Raw genomic sequence first — 17,684 nt, forward strand, 5'->3', positions numbered from 1 at the left:
ACCAGAGGTGAAAGTAAGCCATTACGCCCTGGTACGGTGTACCGGTAAGAGCCGGTGTGCCGTACGGGGACCGGCTTTCTCAGAGGGCAATTTAAAGCCCTGGGGTAGCATCTGCTCCAGCTTCTGCTACTGCCCTGGCCCTTTAAATCCCCGCTTGAGCCCTGCTGCCCGAGCCCTGGGGTAGGGGTGAGGGGGCTCTGGCGGGGATTTAAAGGTCCCCGGGGCTGCAGCCACCACTGCAGCCCCGGCCTTTTAAATCCACTCTGGAGCCCAGCTGCCGCTACCACCCCGGGCCTTTAAATCGCTGCCGGAGCCCTGCTGCTGAAGCCCTGGGGCAGTGGCGGCTGGGCTCCGGAGTGGATTTAAAGGGCTGGGGCGGTAGCAACGGCTGGAGCCCCGGGGCCCTTTAAATCCCTGACGGAGCCCGGCCACCACTACCCCAGGGCTCGGGCAGCAGGGCTCAGGTGGGGATTTAAAGGGATCAGGGCTCCGGCAGCAGCTACCACAGTGGAGCCCCAGGCCCTTTAAAGCTCTGCCAGAGCCCAGAGCCCCGGACTAGCGGTGGCAGCCGGGAGCCTCCAGGGGTCCTCAGTGATTTAAAGGGCCCAGGGCTTCGCTGCGGTAGCGGCAGCTGGAGCCCTGGGCCCTTTAAATAGCCCCTGAGTCCCGGGGTTCCCAGTCACCTCTGCAGCTGGTAGCTCAGGGGTGATTTAAAGGGCCCTGGGCTCCCAGCCGCCACTACTGCAGCTGGAGCCCTGGCCCTTTAAATCTTGATTTAAAGGGCCCGGGGATTTAAGGCCCTGCCTCTTCCGGTTAAGGCCACACCCCCCTGCTCAGGACTCCAGCTGGTAAGTCCTCTAACTTACTTTCACCCCTGATTGAGACTAAATCTTTGAGACTAAAGTGGCTAGCCTGTGTCCCACTGCCTAAGAAGGGAGTCAGACATGGTCTTGCACTTGAGAGCATACCTGAGAGACCCAGAGCTAGAAACAGTGACCAGGCACTATTCAGGCCCCAAGGGCTTCGAAGCAAGTGGGGCTCATGATTTGAGTCTGTTTACAACACACTGGTGACTGTCCAGAAGAGAAGACTGGGCCAGATTGTAACACCCTCTTTCCCCCTCCCTCTATTTTCAACATTAAATAAGATAAAAATCTGTAAGAAAATGGATTCATCTGCAAAAAACAAATGAACAAAAAACAATTATCCTTAAGCATGTTTTTTCTTGGGTTTTTTTTTTTTTGGTTTCACCTTCCACTGTTTTATTCATTTCTTTTTTCTTTCCCTTTTCTCTCTTCCAGTATCTTTTTGCCATTATTCTATCCTCCTGTTTTCTAACCTCTTCCTTTGCCCCCATCTGTCATACCGCATACTTTGATCCACTCCAAACTTCCTACCTTGCCCTGGATTTTTCTGCCCCTGTCACATCTTGGTTACTAGTCTTCCAAGTTCCCACAGTCTTTCCTTCCTCTGACCATGATTTCTCCAAAACTCTCTGTGACATTCTGTACCTTGGGGGAGTGTACTGTAACTCCCATATTCCTCATTTTCATATAATCATGATCTTACATACAAGGCATGCCTTGTAAGGTATCAGGGGAAAGATCATGATCTGCTGAAAGTAATTTCTCTATCCATAGATGTATATCATTAATGCGTATGAAGTTATGAGAATTGTGTTGTACAGTTGTCACTAAAACATGCTGTAAGTTGACGAATCAGCCAGATATTAGCTCCCCAGAGGTAACAGCAAGGAAAATAACCAACCTCCAGGCCGGGTGTCAACCCATCAACAGCAATTGTCCAGCAAGGGAGCTATAATGTGATAACTCACCTGAATGAGGCTACACCAGGGGAATTGCTCAACTTTGCTTGGAGAAACTCAGCAATGCCCCACAGACATGCCTGGACTTGTGTTCTACAAGCACATGGACTGAGAGTATAAAACAAGCAGAGTGGACACATACTGGGCTCTTCTCCCACTCCACCTATGCTGCAAGCAACCAAGACACTGAGAAGAAGACAAAACTCCAACACAGGAGATTGGCCCAGGTTTAAGGAACAAGCCTGTATATTAAAGACTTCACTATCCAGTGAGGTGAGAAACTGCTTAATCTAGTTGCTGCCCAGTCTAATAGGGTTGAAAGTTTAGATTGTGTGCTTATATTTTCTTTTCTTTTGGTAACCACTCTGACTTGTTATGCTTTGACTTATAATCACTTAAAATCTACCTTCATAGTTAATAAATCTGTTTGTTTATTCTACCTGAAGCAGTGTGTTTGGTTTGAAGCATGTCAGAGACTCCCCTTGGGAGAACAAGCCTGGTACATATCAATTTCTTTGTTAAATTGGTTTCAGAGTAACAGCCGTGTTAGTCTGTATTCGCAAAAAGAAAAGGAGTACTTGTGGCACCTTAGAGACTAACCAATTTATTTGAGCTCAAAGTGAGCTGTAGCTCATGAAAGCTTATGCTCAAATAAATTGGTTAGTCTCTAAGGTGCCACAAGTACTCCTTTTCTTTTTGTTAAATTGACGAATTTATATAAGCTTGCAGCATCCAGCAGGCATAACTGGACACTGCAAGATGGAGGTTCCTAGGGTTGTGTCTGGGACTGGAGATATTGGCTGGTGTCATTCTCTTACAAGTAGCTGGGAGCAGTTTACATGCCAGAGGCTGTGGGTGAACAGCCCAGGAGTGGGGGTTCTCACAGCACAGCAGGGTAAGGCTGGCTCCCAGAGTCAAAGATTGGAGAGACCTAGCAGATCACCGATCCAGATAACACCAGAGGGGAATGTCACACTCTCTTTGGCCAAAATCCCATCCTCTCTCCTAGCTCTATCTTTCTCTGAACAATTTTCTCTCCTTTCTCTTCACCCTCCTCATTTAGCCTCACCATAACTTTCTTCATATCAGTGCCAGCCTTATCTCCCATCATAGTACTCAAAGGTGGAATTCCAGGCTAAGGTTTATAAGCTGGCAGCTGTGTTTGCTGGGTGATAAAATGAAGGATGCAGGCTCTTCAAACTTAGCCTTTCCTGATGCCTCTCCTGACTGCACTAGGTCTCTGAGTGTGCTTCAGGTGGCCCAGTCTGCATTCCCTACTACTGTCTGTCACCATCCAGCACACACTAAGTGCACAAGCATGATCTCCCTCCCAGTTTCCCACATTTAGTGTGTGCTCCTGTATGGGCTATTCAGAAATCCATGCCCAGTTCTCTATTTTCATCCCATCATTGATGGACTTTGGGCTGGAGTCACTCTCTCACTTCCTAGGAAGGACACCTTCTCTCTCATAGGTCACAATGGTTGGAATCCAGCCACCCTTTCCCAATCCATGTGAGGGGATCCTCTGGGATGTCTTGTGTAACCATTCCCTGTAAGCTGTGAGAAAGAGATGGACCTAGTCAATGGTGTCTACAAGCCACCCGACTGTTGAGTCCGGGGGTTACATTCTGGTGTTGATTAGTGCTCCTATCTCCTACCTGGGATCAAGTGTCTTGATTAATAAGTTCTTTTATTCCATCACTTCAATTACTCTTGTTATTCATGCTCGATTTTGATATACAACACACAATATATTCCACTGAATAAATATATCCAATTTAGATGTTTTATAAAATGAATTTAAAGGATGTTTCCAAAGAAAAAAATTGGACCATTAAAATGCATTATATTGTACCAAATTACATGTTTTTAAAAATACCCAACAATTTCCAAGATATGATATATTCTCCATGGCTCTCAATTAAATCCCTCTAGACAGCTGCCCAGATGTTAACTAAACTGTGTATGCCATAGCAACTAGCAGCTGCTCAATGCATGGCAGCCTGCCATTCCTTCCTCTGAGTCCTACTACTCAGCCAATTCTCTTTGTTCAATTGTTTTTTTTTAAAAAGGTACCCCAAAATAACTGTGCCTGAGGCCTAGACTTTAATGGGGCCCTGCATTTACCTACTGTGCACATAAAGTAGAACAATTCAGCAGGACTATTCAAAAAGAAGGGAAATAAGTCATCTGTCTCTCTCTCAGGAAGTGAAGGAGTGAAGAAAAATCCAGGATCACGCCATTCATTATGTTAGCTCAAAATGACAACATAGCTAGTTTAAGTGTTTTATCGGAACATGGGGTTACCCATTAGATACCATCTGAAAAATAAGACAGACTTGAATGTTTAAAAAAATACTGTTGTGGGACGGATAAAGTAATTGAATAAATAGGATACGGACATATTTAAAAATAATTATGCACACTTTTTAGAGTAATAATCTGTGATACTGCTCTCACTTAAACGTATCTTTTAAAGAAAGTGGATTGGTGTGTTATTCCCATCAAAGAAAATTCCTTCCTGAGTACAGTACATCTTTTATTGTGGCTCTATACGTATCTGCCTTCAAGGCTCTGTGAAGATCCTTTCTATTTAGCTCAAATATCTATTTAGCTATGCCTTTCCAATAATTTTGCTCTCATTTTTTTCATCAGCTTTTCCATTTCAATATTTTTGGCAACTGGGGTACATTTTATTTTAATTATTAACTTTAAAATTGTACAGTCTCTCAGATAACTTCAATGACAATATAAATTAAATAAGAACATGAATCACTATTTTGATGGGTAAAAGATGAGCAACTTCAAATCTAAAGAGTGCTTTTGTTTTGAGGCAAGACTTGAGTAGGGGAAGGTCAAAATCTATGGATTAATTCATTCAGAGATTAGGGAGATGGACAGTGCAAATGACTGTATAACATAGCATCTAATCACTAAACCCCCACCATTACATCTGGACCTAGAACTGTGGAGCAGTGGTGATCCACCCATCCACTCACATGGGTACCAGGATCCATGCAACACTGACCTGCCCCAAGACCCGGGGGCTTGGGGAAGAAAGATATCCCAGGGAGGAAAGATATGGCATTGGAAAGAAAGATATTTCAGCTAGCACTAGGGACAAAAGAAAGCAAAGATGGCCAGAACAAGTACAAGGAATCGTCTTAGCAGGTTCTACTGCAGAGACTGGTGGACACTGGTGATGTCATCAGGTTGCTTTCTACAGTTTTGAATCTGGGAATTCTCTTCCCTGTGTTCACTATATGTTTGCTCCAACTTACCCCTGCATCCTTTCTCATGCTATCGACACTTCTGCCTTCCCCCACCTTCCTTTAATATGTTCCTCCTCGTTTCCCTCTCCTGTCCAGTCCCTCTCACAATACCCCCTTTCAATCTTCCCTTCTCCCTTCTTTTTTCTCTACTAGCTAATACCCTCTTCTTCCTAAACAAAACCCCATCTAAATTTAAAAGTAAAATAAAAATGTGGCATTAACATGATGTTTCCCACCATCACATTGATCACTTTCTCTATATGCTTTAACCCTTTTCCCTACCCCTTTATCTGTCTTGTCTATTTAGACTGTAAGCTCTTTGGGGTAGGGAAGCTCTTTGTCTACTATTCTATGTATGTACAATAACTAGCACAATCGGGCCTCCTTCTCAGCTACTTACTAGGAACCATTGTCATACAAATAATAAATAATGATAATGGTAAAAAATGTTGAATTTCATTCCTTTAGAAGTTTAAACACAATGTTATTTAATTTCCTGTTTCCAACTGGATATTTTGCATGTCAAAAGGGAGAAAATGTTGGTCATTTTAATTGCTTTGCATTTCTCCAAGCAATTCATTTACTAATACTGGAATGGTATTTTAATTGTGTTGTTTCTTTGTAGTTCATTTGCATTCTATGAAAGGTACAATAATGTGCACTTCTCCTGTATGTTTCATTTGAGATTGCCATATATTTTAGTAATTTGAGGTAATTCAGGCTAACTACTCTGGAATTTTTAGTTGCTGAGGTTTTCACAATATTGAGTTGAAATATCAAAATAAGGGAATAGTATAAGCTTCTCATCCTAAATCAATCTCTCTCTCTCTGTGTCTCACACACAACATGTATGCACCCATACAGGCTTACAAAACAGTTGCAGTTCAGGCATGGGGGCACTACTCAGAAAAATATAAATAAATACATAAATTGAAAGCATCATTCACAGTGGTTAATTCACAATTTAGGAGTATAGGAATTGATATACTGGACCAGACCATTGGTCCATAGTTCACTTTTTTGTTTCTGATATTGGTCAGCATCAACTACCCCAGAGGAAAGTCCAAGAGATTTCAGTAGGAAGTAATATAATCTATCCCCATAAAGAGTTTCCTTCTAACTCCCAATAATCAGAGATTGGGTTATGCCCTAAAGCATGATGATTTCTCTCTTTTCCAAAACTCTTAATGGTCCATTCATCTAACTTCCTTAGGTCTCTCTGAAATTCCTCACACTCTTTTCCAGTCCTGCTTAACCTCAATAATTTTGGGTCATCTGCAAATTTTGTTGTCTGACTGATTGCTTACTTTTCCACATCATTAATATACTGAACACTGGTCCTATATGGAACGCACATATAGGTGGGAATAACACACCAATCCACTTTCTTTAAAAGATACGTTTAAGTGAGAGCAGCATTACAGATTATTACTCTAAAAAGTGTGCATAATTATTTTTAAATATGTCCGTATCCTATTTATTCAATTCCTTTATTCGTCCCACAACAGTATTTTTTTAAACATTCAAGTCTGTCTTATTTTTCAGATGGTATCTAATGGGTAACCTTGTGGAACCCATTGTAATCTTCTGCTATAATGAAAATTGACTGTTTATTCCTAGTCTTTGTTTTCTGTATCTTACCCAGTTTCTTATTCATGACAATACTTTACTTCTCACACCTTGACTGCTTAGGGTTATCTACACAGGGACACTCAGGAAAATTACTCTGAACTAAAGGTGTGAATTTAAAGTGGATTTGTTAAACTAAATAAAGGCCACTTTAATTCAGAGTGCGTGTCCACACAGGACACTTTAATGATTTCACTTTAAATTCATACCTTTAGTTAATCTGGATTAATTTTCCTGTGTGTCACTGTGTATTCAAGTCCTTAGTCCCTTTAGTATAATCTTGTGTGGAGTTTTGTCAAAGGCCTTTTTGTGCTTTCATCTTTCAGACAAAAGTTCTACTGGGGAACAATCGCTAATGTTTATGAAGTACGCATTCCACTGGGGCACTAAGGAAACAGAAGCAGAACTTCAAGAAAGGAACACAAACTTCATTAAACAATTCAGCAACAGTTCTGAGGATCTCTTTCATGAGTGCCATTCATTCAGGAAACTTCCCATAACTTCAGTGGCATCAATGTCAAGCCTTTAATGGGCATGTGAATTTGCTGCTAAGAGGGTTACAGAATTACAACTGATATTTTCACCAGAGTTGTCACTAGTGCAGCCTATGATAAAGATGCCACTTTTTAGGACAAGCTAAAGTAAACAAATACAAATAAAAATAATAAGAGAGCAGCATGAGATCTAAGATATCACCATAAAGTTACCTTCACATCTTGGGAAAAGGTAGTTCCAGTTCCTGTTGATCCCATGTTGGCAAGTGAGAACAGCGTGACCTATTAAAACATACCCAGGATAGCACTCAAATGATATTGATTGACCGACGCTGTAATCCAAGTTGACTATATATCCATTTAAAAAAGGAGGAGGATCTGGGCAGTTTTGTAACTCATAAGCTGGAAGAAAACAGAAATAAATATTAAACTAAAATAGATTATCTGATATTTTCTGAGTTAGATTAAGACTAGACGCCTAGTATCTCCAACAATAAGGGGACTGACACAATGTTATTAATGAGGAAAGAATCATCCATTTGGATGTTCTGTGAGGAAAAAAATCTATGAGTCAGGTAGGATGACTCTTTCCAAGGGAAAGGGACTAGAAGGAACAGTCCATTTGAGGAGTTTGGAAAGGATCCTCAAGGAACCTGTGTTGGGAGGCTGGGCAAAATAATCAGTGCAGGGCTTGTGTGTTTAAGGACCCCCAAGCTTTTCGGTGATTCTATCCCCTTTACGTCTTTGTACAAGCCAAACATTTGTTCTGGAGTGACTGCATTAGGCATTTGCAGTTACCACATATTTAAAAGAAGGAAATTTCATAGGATGCCTTCTTACTATTTTGGCCCTTTTTAAAGTGTTATATTAAATCCTTTGCTTGGACATAGGCTAGGTATGATCCAATAAGTATTTTGTAAGGCTCCCTAACTCTAGCTTGTCAATGATTTACAGCAGATAATTGCAGACTAGGATACTATATTAAACCTTTATTTGCTTTGAATTTTATTTCTCTGCTACAAACATAGCCTACTTTCTGCGTTCTAATGAGCTGATTAATTGATACTATGACAATATTTTTACCATAATACACAAAGGCACAAAATTATATAATTTATTAGATTAAAGAGGCATATGAATAACTAGTTTAATAAATTAACAATATATGTGTACACAGAATTTAAAAAGAGTATGAGCAAACTAAGATCTATGTTGCCACTAGAAGCAATTAAACTGAAGACATATGGCATTCCATGGCTTTACATAGCAAAAACTCTTAATATTAACAGAAAAATCTTACATCTCCACAGTCTGCTTTTCTAATATTATTTTCAGATATACTCTAAAATAATGTTACTTCAAAAATTAAACATTACAGAACTCACAAAATACATATGCTTCACATTCACTGAGCAAAGGTACACAAACTTTCATAAAAGAAGCACTGGGTATCAATACTATGTGGCTTTAATTAGTCTTATTTACAGAATTAACAAACAGACTGATTTTTTTTTTAAATTTGAGTATCTAACATTTCCAATGAGATGAGGGTACTCAGCATCCATGAACTTCAGGCTACACATTGGTGTCCACATTTGAAAATGTTGGTCTGATTCTATTTCTCCTTGCAAAGGTAGTACATGAGATCACTGCCTCAGATATAGTTTCATCACCCTAGAAATCTGGGGCAAATTATTTGTCGTATAGGATTTCACTGAAGGACCCACATAATTCTGCATAATTTCCTTTTAATATAATTTTGGACCTGGTGAACCTGTGACAGAATTTCCTCATGGCTATGTGTGAAGCTTTAAAACCTTGATAATGCCTTAAACGGTATTTTAAAATAATTATGAAGCTTTTAATGCCCCTGTGATTTAGAAACTTACTCCATGTACCACATAAAAAGACACGACAAAACTCTCAATAACTGATCAGAGAACCCCCCTTCAAATATATCTACCTAGAGAGAGACAGTATGACTTTCAAATGTATTCTCCTTTCAGATGGCTCAAACAGAATCAAGAGGGTATTAATGCTCCTCAAACAAGTCTCACTTATTTAGAAAAAAAAAATTCTAAGGTCCAGATCCTCCGAGGTATTTAGACACCTAACTCTCACTGATTTTTTTTTTTTTTTGCCTCTGTCTTCATGAACAAGGTCAGCTCCCCAACTACTGCACTGGGCAGCACAGCATGGGGAGGAGGTGACTAGCCCTCTGTGGAGAAAGAAGTGGTTTGGAACTATTTAGAAAAGTTGGACAAGCACAAGTCCAAGGCTAGATGCGCTGCATCCGAGAGTGCTAAAGGAGTTGGCAGATGTGATTGTGGAGCCATTGGCCATTTTCTTTGAAAACTCATGGCGATCGGTGGAGGTCCCGGACGATTGGAAAAAGGCTAATGTAGTGCCCATCTTTAAAAAAGGGAACGAGGAGGATCCGGGGAACTACAGGCCAGTCAGCCTCACCTCAGTCCCTGGAAAAATCATGGAGCAGGTCCTCGAGGAATCAATTCTGAAGCACTTAGAGGAGAGGAAAGTGATCAGGAACAGTCAGCATGGATTCATCAAGAGCAAGTCATGCCTGACTATCTAATTTCCTTCTATGACAAGATAACTGGGTCTGTGGATGTGGGGAAAGCAGTGGACATGTTATTCCTTGACTTTAGCAAAGCTTTTGACACGGTCTCCCATAGTATTCTTGCCAGCAAGTTAAAGAAATATGGGCTATATGAATGGACTATAATGTGGATAGAAAGCTGGCTAGATCGTCGGGTTTAACGGGTAGTGATCAATGGCTCCATGACTAATTGGCAGCCGGTATCAAGTGGAGTACCCCAAGGGTCGGTCCTTGGGCTGGTTTTGTTCAATATCTTCATTAATGATCTGGAGGATGGCATGGATTGCACCCTCAGCAAGTTTGCAGATGACACTAAACTGGAAGGAGAGGTAGATATGCTGGAGGGTCGGGATAGGATTCAGAGGGACCTAGACAAATTAGAGGATTGGGCCAAAAGAAATCTGATGAGGTTCAACAAGGACAAGTGCAGAGTCCTGTACTTAGGATGGAAGAATCCCATGCACCGCTACAGACTAGGGACTGAATGGCTAGGCAGCAGTTCTGCAGAAAAGGACCTACGGGTTACAGTGGCCGAGAAGCTAGATATGAGTCAACAGTGTGCCCTTGTTGCCAAGAAGGCCATTGGCATTTTGGGCTGTATAAGTAGGGGCATTGCCAGCAGATCGAGGGACGTGATCGTTCCCCTCTATTCGACATTGGTGAGGCTTCATCTGGAGTACTGTGTCCAGTTTGGGGCCCCACACTACAAGAATGATGTGAAAAAAATTGGAAAGAGTATAGCGGAGGGCAACAAAAATGATTAGCGGACTGGAACACATGACTTATGAGGAGGGGCTGAGGGAACTGGGATTGTTTAGTCTGTGGAAGAGAAGAATGAGGGGGGATTTGATAGCTGTGTTCAACTACCTGAAAGGGGGTTCCAAAGAGGATGGATCTAGACTGTTCTCAGTGGCAGCAGATGAGAGAACAAGGAGTAATGGTCTCAAGTTGCAGTGGGGGAGGTTTAGGTTGGATATTAGGAAAACCTTTTTCACTAGGAAGGTGGTGAAGCACTGGACTGTGTTACCTGGGGAGGTGGTGGAATCTCCTTCCTTTGAGGTTTTTAAGATCAGACTTGACAAAGCCCTGGCTGGGATGATTTAGTTGGGGATTGGTCCTGCTTTGAGCAGGGGGTTGGACTAGATGACCTCCTGAGGTCCCTTCCAACCCTGATATTCTATGATTCTATGATTTGTTTGATTTCAATAGGAGTTATGTGTAGGGTTGCCAATGCTCTAATCGCAAAAAAACGAACACCCTTGCCCCTAGGTCCCACCCCTTCTCCGAGGCCCCATCCCATATCCACTCCACCCCCCTCCCTCCATCACTTGCTCTCCCCCACCATCACTCATTTTCACTGGACTGGGGCAGCGGATTGAGGTGTAGGGTCTGGGATGGGGCCAGAAATGAGGAGTTCAGGCTTTGGGCTGGGACACGGGGTTGGGGCCGGCGATGAGGGGTTTGGGATGCAGGAGAGGAACGTGGGCTAGAGTTGAGGGGTTCTGAGTGTGGGAGCTAGGGCAGGGCTGGGGCCAGGGGTTGAGGTGAGGGAGGGGGTGCGGGCTCCAGCTGAGTAGGGGAACGAGGGATTTGGGATGCAAGAGGGGACTCCGGGCTGGGACAGGGGTGCTGGAGGGTGTGTAGGCTCCCAGAGGGCATTTGTGTGTGGGAGGGGACTCAGGGCTGGCGTTGGGTTGCAAGAGGGGGTGCAGGATGCAGGCTCCAGGAGAGATTTTGGGTGCAGGAAGGGACTCAGGGCTGGGATTGGGGTTCAGGAAAGGGTGTGGGCCCCGGGAGGGAGCTCAGGGCTGTGGTGCCAGGAGGGGATTTGGGGTGCAGGCTCCAGCCAGGTGGTGCTTACCTCAGGCTGCTCCCACTCGGTGGCACAGCAGGGCTAAGGCAGGCACCCTGCCTGCCCTGGCTCCACCTTGCTCCTGGAAGTGGCTGGCATGTCCAGCTCCTAGGCGCAGGGGCAGCCAGGCACCGCCCCTTCAGATCCCATTGGCTGCAGTTCCTGGCCAATGGGAGCTGCGGAGTCAGCACTCGTCAGCACACCGAACTTCACTAATTGCCCCTGCACCTAGGAGCCACAGAGCCATGCCTGCCACTTCCGGGTGCTGCATGGAGCCAGGGACCCTGCTTTAGCCTTCCTGCACCTCCAACAAGTCTTTTAATGGCCCAGTTAGCGGCAGTGACCATAGCCACCAGGGTCAAACACCAGACGCCTGGCAAACCTAGTTATGCGCCTAAATACCCTTGAGGATCTAGGCCAAACTGTCTAATAAGGCTTAACGGCCCAGATTTTTCACTGGTTTAAATCAATATAGCTCCAGAACAGAGCTTCACCAATTCAACATAGCTTGAGGTTTAAAGTATCAATTTAAAGTAAGTATCAAATGAAAATCTGGCCCACTATAATACTACAAAGCGTGAACATAACAAAAGGCCCATAATATTCTGTCTGAACATGTTTTCAGTTCAACACTTAATTTCCACTGTTATAGTAACAGAAGTAACTACTCTCATTGATAAAGGGGGCTCTTAGATAATCAGGACAAGCAGTTTTTAACTTTTTCTCTTGTGGGAAACACAAATGTTTGATTGGGGAAAAAAGTAACAACACTCTGGATTGCCAATGACATTTATCTGGATGCCCAACTATACAGTACCTCACTCAGAGCAAGACGTCCACATTTTGAAGTGCTTTTTTTTTTTTAACGATGGAGTATGTTAACACACCTGATGGAGGCTTTCACAGCATGTAATTTGATGCAAATTTGCAGATTCCTATAACGCTCTCTATATCATCCAATAAGAGATGTTGTCATTGCAGCACAGTTACCAATACAACTCAGATTTTGTGCAATACTTTATGTGTGATTGTGCACTTGCATCCAGAGACCTTATATGGCAATGCAAAACATTACACTGGTATTGTACTAGTAAGAAATTTCAGACTTTGAAAAATTACTGATTGTTAAATAAGCTAAATATAATACCGTGGTGGTTTATATTTGTTTGAGTGGCAACTTTTTCATGTTATCTGCACCAATTATGTTTTATAGTGACTGCACCTGTTAGAGCAGCAAACACTTAATGGCAACAATTGTTTACACTTTAATGCAATTATCTACATTGTAATCATTATAGTCACATGTTCATCAAAAATGTGAGATTTTCACATTCCAGAAAGCAAAAGAGATATTGTTTTTAAATTATCAAACTATGTAAGTCACCAGGGCCCAAGGAAATACATCCTAGAATACTCAAGGAGCTGTCTGAGGAGAGATCTGAGCCATTAGCGATTATCTTCAAAGAGTCATGGAAGACGGGAGAGATTCCAGAGGACTGGAAAAGGGCAAATATAGTGCCAATCTACAAGAAGGGGAATAAGGACAACCTGGGGAATTACAGACCAGTCATCTTAACTCAGGTATCTAATAGCTTTCTTTAACAGGGTAACAAGCCTTGGAGCTGGGAGTGGGGGAAAGCAGTAGGTGTGGTATTTTTTCACTTTAATAACACTTTTGATACTGTCTCACATAACCTTCTCATAAACAAAGTAGTGAAATACAACCTAGATGGAGCTTCTGTAGGGTGGGTGCATAACTGGTTGGAAAACCATTCCGAGAGAGTAGTTATCACTGGTTCACAGTCATGATGGAAGAGCATAATGAGTGGGGTCCCACAACGATCAGTTCTGAGTCCCGTTCTGTACAATATCTTTATTAATGATTTAGGTAATGACAGAGAAAGTACACTTATAAAGTTTGTGGATGTCGGAGGGGTTGCAAGTACTTTGGAGGGTAGGATTCAAAGTTCAAAATGATCTGGAGAAATGATCTGAAGTAAATAGGAGGAAATTCAATAAAGACAAATGCAACTTTCTCCACTTAGGAAGGAACAATCAGTTGCAGACATACAAAATGGGAAATGACTGCCTAGGAAGGACGACTGCGGAAAGGGATCTGGGAGTTATAGTGGATCAAAACCTAAATATGAGTGAATGGTGTAACACTGTTGCAAAAGAAAAGCAAACAGCATTCTGGGATGCATTAGCAGAAGTGTCGTAAGCAAGACACAAGAAGTAATTCTTCTGCTCCACTCCACTCTGATTAGGCCTCAACTGGAGTATTGTGTCCACTTTTGGGAGCCACATTTCAGGAAAGATGTGGACAAATTGGAGAAAGTCCAGAGAAAAGCAACAAAATCAAGTAAAGGTCTAGAAAATGTGACCTTTGAAGGAAGGTTGAAAAAACTGTGTTTGTTTAGTCTGGAGAAGAGAAGACTGAAGGAGGACATGATAACAGTTTTCAAGTACAGAAAATTTTTTACAAGAAGGAGGGGGAAAATATTTCTCATTAACCTCTGCGGATAGGGCAAGAAGCAATGAGCTTAAATTGCAGCAATGGCAGTTTAGGTTGGACATTGGGAAAAACTTCCTAACTGTCAATGTAATTAAGCTGTGGAATAAATTGACTAGGGAAGTTGTGAAATCTCCATCATTGGAGATTTTTAACAGCAAGTTAGACAAACACCTGTCAGGGATGGTCTAGATAATACTTAGTCCTGTCCTGAGTGCAAGGGGCAGGACTTGAAGACCTCTTGAGTTCCCTTCCAGTCCTACAATTCCATGTTTCTATGATTCCATATAGTGGTAAAATCCTTTAGAAAAGAATGTATAATGAATTTACCAAGAGTACCAGTAGAGAAGCTCCTTTTAGATATACCTCTTTATAAAAAATATCATTAATGATATCTAATATTTAATATAGGGGTTTATATCTTCAAAGCACTACAAAAACATTAGCCAATTAAACAAATTTAATTAATTAATAAAATCTAATGTAGTTAATATATGCAGAGACAGGTTTCATACATTGCAACTGCGAAACAAAGATATATTTCAAATAATATTTTTTATATTATAGATGATGTTTCTTCACCATATTTGTATGTTAAGAAATAGTTCTATGTGCGGAAAAGGATAACAACAATTTTGCTAAAATGGAACATAGGATCAGTCAGCCCACAACATCTATATATTCTGGATAAGGTAATAATACCTTCCTGTCTTTGATTACAGAGATTCAGAATGCCCTGCCCTTTCACAAAATATCCAATTTACAATTAGATAATATTGCTATCAAAAGATAAGTTCAAAGAGTGATTATCCAAGCATATTTTACATTAACACTTGCCATAAAACTTAAACTGTTAAAAATACAATAATAAAAGTGAAGTACCCATTCCTGAATGTTTTTCCCCCCCAAAGCTAGTCATTCTCTGGAGGACTTTATGACATATACATGTTTAACTTACTGTAGTTAATACTGACACCAACTAATCAAGCAAGTGATTTAAGCATGTGTTTAAGTCTTGCCCAACATCACCCGGGAAGGCAATTGGACAGTTAGGAATAGAACCCAGCCCTCCTGCTTCCCAGTTTAGTAGCTAAAACACAGGAAGACGTTCTTTCCCTTTTGCAATGTGTCATAAATATAAGGGGAAGGGTAAACCCCTTTGAAATTCCTCCTGGCCAGGGGAAAGCTCCTCTCACCTGTAAAGGGTTAAGAAGCTAAAGGTAACCTCGCTGGCACCTGACCAAAATGACCAATGAGGAGACAAGATACTTTCAAAAGCTGGGAGGAGGGAGAGAAACAAAGGGTCTGTGTCTGTCTGCATGCTGCTTTTGCCAGGGACAGAACAGGAATGGAGTCTTAGAACTTTTAGTAAGTAATCTAGCTAGGTATGTGTTAGATTATGATTTCTTTAAATGGCTGAGAAAAGAATTGTGCTGAATAGAATAACTATTTCTGTCTGTGTATCTTTTTTGTAACTTAAGGTTTTGCCTAGAGGGGTTCTCTATGTTTTAATCTAATTACCCTGTAAGATATCTACCATCCTGATTTTACAGGGGGGATTTCTTTATTTCTATTTACTTCTATTTTCTATTAAAAGTTTTCTTGTAAAAAACTGAATGCTTTTTCATTGTTCTCAGATCCAAGGGTTTGGGTCTGTGGTCACCTATGCAAATTGGTGAGGCTTTTTATCCAACATTTCCCAGGAAAGGGGGGGTGCAAGTGTTGGGAGGATTGTTCATTGTTCTTAAGATCCAAGGGTCTGGGTCTGTAGTCACCTAGGCAAATTGGTGAGGCTTTTTTACCAAACCTTGTCCAGGAAGTGGGGTGCAAGGTTTTGGGAAGTATTTTGGGGGGAAAGACGCGTCCAAACAGCTCTTCCCCAGTAACCAGTATTAGTTTGGTGGTGGTAGCGGCCATTCCAAGGACCACGGGTGGAATACTTTGTACCTTGGGGAAGTTTTGACCTAAGCTGGTAAAGATAAGCTTAGGAGGTTTTTCATGCAGGTCCCCACATCTGTACCCTAGAGTTCAGAGTGGGGGAGGAACCTTGACACAATGTCTCTGGGGAATATAGTGAGGCCCAGCACAGAATCTAGATTGAGGTTCTTAGGTGAGGAATCATGAGCTATAAGTAAGACAATACGTTTCCATCAGTTCTTTTCCTTTAAGGCAGCTCTGCAAATCTTTCCAGAGATGAAGGGAGATTTGAGCAATTTTGAATCTTTCATGGTTTCTGGAACTTAGAATGCCCATTGTTATTTTCTGCTAGATAGAGCCCATCATTTTCAGTGTGGTCAAACGATATTATGTATGTAGATGAGTGTGTTTGAGAAAGAGGAAGCATACACTAGGTACATCTTTTGTGGCTGTCTCCTGCAGCACTTTTGATCCCCAGGAGTAACAAGATGAGATCCCCACCCCATCTTTGGCTTCTTTATAACACATAAAAGGACTTTCCCAGACCTGAAAAAAGCTCTGTGTAAACTCAGAGTTTGTCTCTCTCACTAACAGAAGTTGGCCCAATAAAAGAAATTACCTCACCCACCTTGTCTCTCTTTAGATCCCTGACACTCTTCTCCACTTCTAGATTGTGGCTTACCCTCCAGCAACTATTCAGACCTCAGGATCCTTAATACTACGGTAGTGGGGTTTTGCTTGAATACTTTAAAAAACAAACTCTTCTTAAATTGTATTATTATGAAAAGGCATCTAAATTCATAAATCTCCCCTCCCCAATCTTCTCCCTCTCCCTTTTTGCATTTCTGTAGTTAGAAATGGCACTTTCTTTCATTCAGGAAGAGGGAGGACACTTTTCTCTTACCCCAAGAGCTTTTATTGCATGGCCAAATGTAATCAAGAATACATTTGTGAGTTAAGAGTATCTGAAATTCCTCAGTTTAAATAAATATGCTAATTGCCCTTGCAGCCACCTCTTTAATATACAGTACATATTCTCACGGACATTCCAATTAGTTGGTAAATGCTTTTATTGTCATAGACTCTTCATTTGCCTGTCTTTCTTGTCCTTTTTGTAAGGGTATATCAATTTCATTTCATTCTGTCAGAAAGGTCATATTTTTAATTTATATAACTTTCTGCCAGTGATACTGTATTATGGCAGCCATATCAACCAATAACGTTTTTGACCTCTGTAAAGACTTATAAATCAATGACATGGTTTATAAATCAGATCTACAATTTAACTTAAAAGTCACTAGTATGACAAAAATGAGCCACATAATTCATAGACAGTTTCATGATTTATTAATTAGGCATATAATTTATAAATCACATATTGCTGCTCAGCTATCCAATTCTTGACTTATAAATCAGTATTACGGTGTGTCTTGAGGTGAAAACCATTCACCAATGGAGCTGAGGACATCACCTAACACTTTCCGTTATAGGATGGCTGTTTTCAATTGCTTATAAGGTTTCCAAACTTTAAACATTCAGTATGAGAGCTTCCATGCCAAGTGTGTT

General features: G+C 41.5%; 1 protein-coding gene across 1 annotated transcript in view; it reads right to left on the reverse strand.

Annotated features, from left to right (window-relative positions):
- Positions 1 to 17,684, reverse strand: part of CSMD1 (CUB and Sushi multiple domains 1) — a 1,692,034-nt gene that overhangs the window by 209,331 nt on the left and 1,465,019 nt on the right. Inside the window, exon 42 of the mRNA XM_077812120.1 lies at positions 7,434 to 7,622. Within this exon, the coding sequence (XP_077668246.1) occupies positions 7,434 to 7,622 (189 nt within the window). The remainder of the gene's footprint in view (positions 1 to 7,433; positions 7,623 to 17,684) is intronic.

The sequence above is a fragment of the Eretmochelys imbricata genome, chromosome 3, assembly GCF_965152235.1.
Source record: "Eretmochelys imbricata isolate rEreImb1 chromosome 3, rEreImb1.hap1, whole genome shotgun sequence".
NCBI classification, from domain to species: Eukaryota; Metazoa; Chordata; order Testudines; family Cheloniidae; genus Eretmochelys; species Eretmochelys imbricata.